The sequence below is a fragment of the Pseudonaja textilis genome, chromosome 15 (assembly GCF_049901715.1).
Source record: "Pseudonaja textilis isolate UNSWEBS1 chromosome 15, rPseTex1.2, whole genome shotgun sequence".
Lineage (NCBI taxonomy): Eukaryota > Metazoa > Chordata > Lepidosauria > Squamata > Elapidae > Pseudonaja > Pseudonaja textilis.
The window spans coordinates 12,634,154-12,642,260 of record NC_142004.1 but is presented as its reverse complement, the minus strand read 5'-3'; the positions used below and the strand labels follow the sequence as shown (position 1 = coordinate 12,642,260).

Sequence of the window (8,107 nt, the reverse complement as noted above, 5' to 3'; positions counted from 1 at the left end):
CCTTCCTTCGCAGTGGTTAGAAGGCAATATTGCAGACTAATTCTGCCCACTGCCAGGAATTTGATTCTCACCAGGCTCAAGGTTGACTCAGCCTTCCATCCTTCCAAGGTCAATAAAATGAGGACCCAGATTGTTGGGGGCAAGAGGCTGACTCTGGAAACCACTTAGAGAGGGCTGGAAAGCACTATGAAGCGATTGCTGACTTTCCTCCCTCCCTCTCTCCCTCCCTCCCAGTGGTTAGAATGGAGTATTGCAGGCTAACTCTGCTGACTGCCAGCAGTTTGATTCTCAAAGTTGACGCAGCCTTCCATCCTTCCTTCCGAGGTCAGTGAAACAAGAATTGTTGGAGGCAATATACTGACTCTGTAAACCGCTTAGAGAGGCTGTGATGCACCCTGAAGCGGTATATAAGTCTAAGGGCTATTGGACAGACTCCGGGAGACAGTGGACAGGGCTGTGGGCCTGACATGCTGCGATCTGTTGGGTTACGACCACAATTGAGCCCAAAATTTCCACTGTGAGACATTTGCTAAGTGAATTTTGCTCCATTTTACGACTTGTCTTGCCATAGCTAAGTGAATCACTGCAATTGTTAAGCTAGTAACACGGTTAAGTCAATCTGGCTTCCCCACTTGACTCTGCGTATCAGAAGGTCACAATAGGTGTTCCCACGACCTCGGCACATTGTGATTGTCATAAATATGAGTCAGTTTCCAAGCATTTGCTTTGTGATCATGTGACCATGGGGGATGTTGCAACAGTTTTTAAGTGTGAAAAGGGGTCATAACTCACTTCGAATGGTCACTGAATGAACTGTTTTAAAGTTGAGGGCTACCTGTATTCAAAGTGTGTCTCACCAGGCCAGTATTGCTCCATCCAGAGGTGAGTCTGGAAGAGTCTAAAACAGATTTTATTAAAGGGCATTACGGGGTGGGTTGTTTTTTTTTTGAACTGCAACTCCCATAATCCAGCGTTTCTCAAGAGCATTTCTCAATCTTGGCCACTTTCAAGATGGGTGGACTTCAACTCCCAGAGTTTTTCAGCCGGCACCTCTTGAGTTTTGATCAACTGCCTTCTTGTGGCTTCCCAGGACCTTCAGCATGAAAAGCCTTTTCTCATCTGAAACCCGGAGATCTTTTTAGCAGAGCGAATGCCACAGAATGATCCATCGGTAGAAAATGGGGTGGGGAATTTTCCTGCAGACTTTTGGGGGAATTTTCCCAGGCTTTCTGTTTTCTGCAAAGAGCCTGGGAAAACATCAGCAAACCAAAATTCCTATTAGTGGTTCACAAAATTATGGTGGTCCAAGATCCAAAAGATTGACAACCCCTGGACTGGAGCACTTAACACAATATGTAATGACAAAAATGTATGTTAAAGAAGTCCACCAGGTTCAATGTTTTTTAAAATTTATTTTTTAAAGAAATGTGATTCCTCTGCTTGCTTTTTGCTTGGGAGATCCACGTAGGATCCATGCAGCCCTCTTGAGAGGTGCCCATATTTTGACTTTTAGCTCTCCTGCAGCTGACCGAACCTTTGCAATCAAAGCCACAGGCCTGCACCCCCATCCTTGCCCCCCCACCAACCCTGGAAGAGCCCCCACCCATCTTGGAAGAGCCCCCCCACCTTACAACCATCTTGGAAATCCTCACCTTTTGCAGATCACAGAGCCAGAGCGGTTTTCAAATAATTTATTAGGAATTTAAAACAGAAAATCTGGAGGGGAAAAAAAGGGGGGGGCGGGTTTACAGGAATGGCGAGAACGAACATTGACATACAATAAAACCGGCTTAATAAAAAACACAGCTTTATTTTCATTTATAAAAGAAGGTTGGCATAGAAGTAGCCCAGCATGTGTGCCGAGGAGGAGGTACAAGAGGGCCGCTCGACAGTCACGTCCCCTGACGCCCCCCACCCCCAGCCGAAGACTAGAATAAAAATAAACCCCTTCCATCAGACACCCCTCCCAACCTGGAGCCCCCCCCCCACACCCTGCTGGCAGGGATGAGAGGCGCTGCCCCTGTCGTCTCTCCAGGGAGAGTTTTGGGGGGCTGCGATAGATTGTGGCTGCTTTATTATTTCTCCTTTAGAAAAAAAAAACCAGACAAACACACTCATCTGAGTAACAAAAATTATTGCTTTGTGTTTCCAGTATTAATTAGCTGAGTTTTCCTCTCTTCTTCTTCTTCTGCCACCAAGGAAATTCTCTCCCAATATTTTTTCTGTTGCTTAAGGAGGGGCCGGGATTCTGCCAGTGAGGGTTAGGGGCCCACAGGAAAGGAGGAAGGAAGGAAGGAGGCAAAGGACCCGCAGAGGAAAGCTAACCCCAAAAGTTCTTCCTAGGATTCAGGTCAGAGGCAAAACCCAACAGGCTAAAAACTTGAATTAAAACTAACTTCCAACTAGTTAGCAGACCGGAAACTCGCATGCCAGGAATAAGATTTATAAAGGCCAGATTCCTGATGTCGTTTGCTCCGTGCAGGGTCTTTCTCCTCCCCTGCTCCCTCAACCTGACACTGGGGAGACCCTCAAAAAGTCTGACCCCAAATCCCTCTTGGCAAGACCCTCCGTTCTGCTATTGGAAGCTATCCTTGGCGGGGGCCATGGCATCACCAGCAGTTGGTGAAGGGAAAATCTTGTTCTGGACAAGTTTCACCGTTACCGTCAACTGAAAGCGAGGCAGGCGGGGGATGTTTGCTGCATCCACCTTTTGCCCTCCCCGCCCTGGGTGGAGGCCATAACCCCAGCTGCCTTCCCCAGCCCGGTGGGGAATGACCTTGGCCAAAGAGAGACACTACCTAGGAAGCAGCTGGAGAAGAGACGCTTGATCAGAGGAAGACCCCCCTAAATTGATCAAGCACTTAAACGTGGCGATAGGAAGTTTGTGCCTTCAGACGTGCATGGTTTCTCTGAATCTTCGGCCTCGCAAATGAAGTCAATTTCACCGGGTTGCGTTTCCTGCCTGGTTTACTCTGGTGACACCCTTGTTTGGTTTGCCACGTGCCGAATTCCTCGCTCGCATGACCCTGGCACCTAGGAGGCCTCAGGGAGGAAGGAGGAGCCTCCCTAATGCAGTATCCAGAGCTGGACAAAGCCAAGAGACAGGAGCGGGATAGCTGAATCCTCTTGGGGTAAAATCTGTTTGTCTATTTAATTTTTGTATCCGGGCAATTGTTGAGGCTCTTGGCGAATACAAAACTGACCCCTTTGGGTTCTAAGTGGACTCTGAGGCTGTGTGGCAAAAGACCCTCCCCCAAGACAGAGGACAGCCCGCCCACCCACCCACCCACAAAGGATGCAATGGGAATGCCATGCAAAGGAAGTGCAGGCCCTCTCCTCCCCCAGCTCCTCTGCCTCAAATGGAGGGGGGGGAGGGAAGGAAGCAAGGCCTGGAGTGGGAAAGACAGAGGATGATGGATTAGGGACAGGGGTGGCATTCTACTGGTTGGGCCCGGTTCGGCCGAGCCAGTAGTGCCAATGAGCAGTGGAGACCGAACCGGTTCTCTCCACTGCTCTGCTGTTGGGCCCACCCGCCCGCCTGGGCTCCCAGACTCCCCTTTATCTGCTGAATTTGAAGCGCAGCTGCTTTCACGGCACAGAATAGCGCTGCGTGGCAGCTGCTGAAGCGACCGGGAGAGTGCAGGCTTGCAGGAGGTGAGTCAGAAAACCTCTGCGCCTGTGCAAAGTACATGTTTGGCACACGTGCGCACACAAAGTGTGTGCATGCACCCAAAGCATGCCCACCGAACTGGCAAAACTTTTTGAATCCCACCAGTGGTTAGGGACCCCTCCCCAGCCGCTGGAAACTTGGATCTTCTGAGATATGGTCAAGCTCAAATAGGTATCGTTATTGCTGATGTACCCTCAGCTGCACATGGCTGCAAAAAGGGAGGAATGCACACAGAGGGGAAAAAATGTGCCTTTGGGACAGGCGGGGGTAGGTCTTGCCTCTCCTTCCGAGCCCCCCTGGCTCCGTTGCCAGAGATGGACAGATGCCTGTCCCCAAAGACACCCCCAGACCACCCTTGCAGCCCATGACCCCCCTGGCAGAAAATGGCAAATATTGAGAGAGTTGTCCCTGGTCCCAAGCATCAGTGGAGGCCAGCCACCGGGCCAAAGTACCCCGTGGGCTCAGGCCACATGAGCGAGCGGCGACGTGGCCTGTTCCCCTTGCTCAGCCAAACAGGCCCTGCTGGTTACATGGCTCCCCCCCAGCCCTCCCCACCCTGTCTCTCACCCACCTTGGCTTCCTCCCAATCCCTCCCCCTGCCCACCCCACCCCCTCCCCTTCCATCTCATCAGAAGTCATAAAAGCTTACAGCAAAAGGTATAAAAAAGAAAGGAGGTTTGTCGTGGTCCAAACAGAGAATATTGCTCACATTGGTGGCTTCAAAGCCCGAAAGAGAGAGGAAAGAAAGGAAAGGAAGAGGAAGGAAGGAAGGAAGGAAGGAAGGAAGGAAGGAAGGAAGGAAGGAAGGAAGAAAGAAAGAAAGAAAGAAAGAAAGAAAGAAAGAAAGAAAGAAAGAAAGAAAGAAAGAAAGAAAGAAAGAAAGAAAGAAAAGATCCAAGGTTCCTCTGTTGTGAAGACAAGGCCAAAACGCCTTGCCACAATTTACATATGATACAGAAGCAGCAAGGGAAAAATACAAGAATAACAAACTGATAGGAGCCTAAACTCTAAAAACCAGGGAGAAAAAAAAAATCAGAAATAAGGAATAGTGTTTTTTCCTCACTTAGCAAAATATACAGTTTGTATTTGTTCCACAGCAACGCCCCGAGTGTTTATATCCTGTTAATTCTGTATGTCTCAAAAGCCTCACATTGATGGAAAAAAAACATTCCTTGTTTTTAAAAAGAGAGACAGATTAAAAACTATTTAAATGCATCAGCCTCTCCGTTCTGTCTCTCTCTCTCTCTCTCTCTCTCTCTCTCTCTTTCCCCCCTTCGGAAATTGCTTTAGTTGTACATCAACTGGTCCTTTAAAAAGACTTTTGTTCTTTTGTGACCGAGTCCATACTTTTCCCCATTTCAATATATATATATATACATATATATTTATATATATATATCTAAAACAAACAAACAAACAAAAGATTTCAAAGCCAAATAAAAATATTCCTGGATAAAAACTACCTACGCACAGTCACCAAAATAAAAATAGAAATAAAATAAAACGGCTCTTCAGTGGCTCCGAAAAAGAGCGAAAGAACCACCGTGAAAATGAGAGTGCTGATCTCGGTCCCCCCACCTCCCCCCCAGAAAAAAACAAAAAACAAAAAAACAAGAACTAACAGGCTAAGAAAATAAATACAAGTAGAAGCAGTGGGTCAGAGGCTTGGGAGAAGTGTAAACGGTCTGTGGTTAGTAGCAGAGGAGGCGTTGGAGGGTTCTCCTCCTGCCCTCCCAATCCAGTGCTTTCTGGCCAGCGGGAGGGGGGGCCGGCCGGAGCCCAGCTAACAGCCACAAGTGTGCAGTTTTTGAACGAAAATGAAATCTTGGCTCATCCCTCCGGGTCTGCGGAGTCCTCCAGCTTGCTCTCCTGGGGTTGCTCACTGGGGGATCTGCAGGGAAATCAGAGCCAACGTGAACCATCGTCCCAGTTGCCATTCTCCCAGTCTGCAGCCCGAGGGGCGCATGGCACACGCCTGTCTATCCCATTGATACGCTGTCCATCTAAGGCAGCCCCCCCCCCCAACTTGGCAACTTTTAAGACTTACGGACTTCAACTCCCAGAACTCCCCACCTACCAAGGCTAATAACACACCAACTGGGATGGGCCAAATTCCCCATCAAATGTGCAAGGTGGACCGGTTAGGTCAAGAATCTCCAAACTTGGCAACTTTTAAGACTTGTGGACTTCAACTCCCAGAATCCTCCAGGCAGCCTAAGTCCGCAAGTCTTAGTTGCCAAGTTTGGAGACTTCTGATTTAAGGCTTGGCACCCCCACTTGTAAGGACTTCTCCAGTCTGGTGGCCCTGGGGGAAGCAGACTATCCTAGAACCCGCTGCCAGCCCTGACTTGACAGGTTCGGAGGCCCCATCCAAACTACTGATGTGCTGTGGCCCTGAACGGCCTCCCCCAACAATAGCAATCGCACTTAAATTTATATCCTGCTTTACAAGTGCTTTACTTCCCTCTCTAAGCGCTTTTCAGAGTCAGCTTCTTGCCCTCAACAATCTGGGTCCTCATTTTACGGACCTTGGAAGGACGGAAGGCTGAGTCAACCTTGAGCCTGGTGGGATTCGAACTGCTAAATTGCAGGCAGCCGGCAGTCAGCAGAAGGAGCCTGCAGTACTGCACTCTAACCACTGTGCCACTGCGGCTCAAGTGCATGGGGTCTCTTTGCCAGCATGCAAATAAGACCAGAGTTCCCCCCAAACTTCCTGGCTTTGCGGACTGGTGCGGAGGGGGAGAGGAGAAGGGATGGATCCTGGTGGGCCAGCAACCACACGCTGGCCTGCTACTCCCACGGCCCGGTTCCGAACAGCTCAGAGGCTCGGTACTTGGCCATGTCTCAGACCCCCGAATTAGACGACAGGAAGTCCTCACTTAACGGTGAGCGGTGTGGTGGCCTAGAGGTGGAACTTTCGCACCACCATCAGGAGGCTGTGAGTTTGATCCTGAGGTAGATATTTGTCTCTCTGGGCACCCTGAGAATATACAGTATCTGCTGCATCCGGCCAGTAAACCCTCCGCTCCATTCGGAGGCCCAGAGTCCACCCCAAAGCATTGCAAGTCTACTCACTCAGCTCTATTGCAAGTTTTAATAGTCACGGAGCGGCTAAAGGAAGACGGCCATGTAAATGGTCCAAGAGACGGTGCCCTGGAGGGCTTCCTTCTGTGTGAAACGGCCACCCTCCTCACACCATCCGGGGGCGGCAGCAGATGAAACCTCCCAATGGAGAGACCAGGTGTTCCAGGACAGGCCCAGGAGTTTTTCCCCCAGCCGAAGTCAAACGGAGGTTTTCCTCCTCCTCCTCCTGCCCTCTCTTAGAGCCCACTTACCCTCTGTTTTCTTGGTCCTCAGCTTCAATGATAACCGTTAGTAAATGCCGTTGCAATCAAAGGCCCCTGCAAAAGACGGCATGCTATTCAGCGGAACCCACAGTGATTCCCAAAGGACTTGCAGCATTCGGGAAAGTTAAGCTTCAGCCGTCAGAATTTTGTGAGGGGAGAAAAGACGCTCGTATTAGCCCACCTGTCCTGACCCAGCTCCCCAAACAGGACAAACCGTCTGAAGTTAACTCAAAGATTCTGGCAAAAAGTTTCTCTCTCACCGCAGGCTAACGAGTCCGTTTGGCCAGAAGAGGAATAGTTGTCTGCCCCCCCTATTCATCTCCGCCCCCTGCCTTTTATCCCCAGAGCTAGGGCGGGGCTTCACTAGCAGCGGTGGCTCTTCTATCCCAAGGACCGGCCTATAGATTTCCACTGCTCTCCTCTCCTCTGCCTTCTGCGCATCCACGCTTCAGGCACTGGACCCGGCTGTTCCTCCTCTTCTTCAGCCACCTCCAGACCTGAGGGCTGTTGACTCTCCATCTGGGGGCTGGCGGATGGTAGAGGCTCCCACTCTGTTTCTCTCTCTCTCTCTCTCTGCCAGTTCCTCCTCCCTCTTCCTCCTCAGAGCTCTCAGGTTGCCTTGATGGTGACCCTGACTCCCACCCCTCCTCCTCCTCCTCCTCTGATCTGGCTGGTGCAGGGACCAGCAGCCGACAGGCCACCACACCCCTCTCTGGCTGGTTTGGTTCCCCCTCTGAGAGTCTCTTCTGTGGACACTTGGCTTGGGCCACGCAGGGATGGCCAGGTGAGGCTCAGTGGCACCTTACAACTGAAGCCAGGAGACTCCTATGAGAAGGACTCCTTGTGCACGGAAGAGCTGGCGTTGCGACTCAACCAACGCCACTTTAATGGCTCAGAGGAAACCCGGCCTCCTTCGGCTCACGAGAATTGAGCGGGTCTCCATAAGCCCCCAGCCCAGGAATCTTTGCTTGTCATCCACAGCCCCTGCCCTGACCCAAGAAAACACCTCTCTCCCAAGACCAGGAGCTGGCCAGGACCCCCTCCCCACCAGCCCCTTTCCCTGCACCCTGCCCATGGACGCCCCCCCAGA

At 50.7% G+C, this 8,107-nt stretch overlaps 1 protein-coding gene across 5 annotated transcripts in view; it reads right to left on the bottom strand.

Moving 5' to 3' along the window:
• Positions 1–1,677: 1,677 nt before the first annotated feature.
• MSI1 (musashi RNA binding protein 1) overlaps positions 1,678–8,107 on the bottom strand; it is a 62,880-nt gene continuing 56,450 nt past the window's right edge. For all 5 annotated transcript variants that reach the window (XM_026717095.2, XM_026717094.2, XM_087913590.1 and 2 more), the window contains 2 exons: positions 7,006–7,071; positions 1,678–5,561 (listed from right to left, as the gene is read on the bottom strand). In XM_026717095.2, coding sequence (XP_026572880.1) covers positions 7,030–7,071 — 42 coding nt within the window. In that variant the 3' untranslated portion in view covers positions 1,678–5,561; positions 7,006–7,029. The remainder of the gene's footprint in view (positions 5,562–7,005; positions 7,072–8,107) is intronic.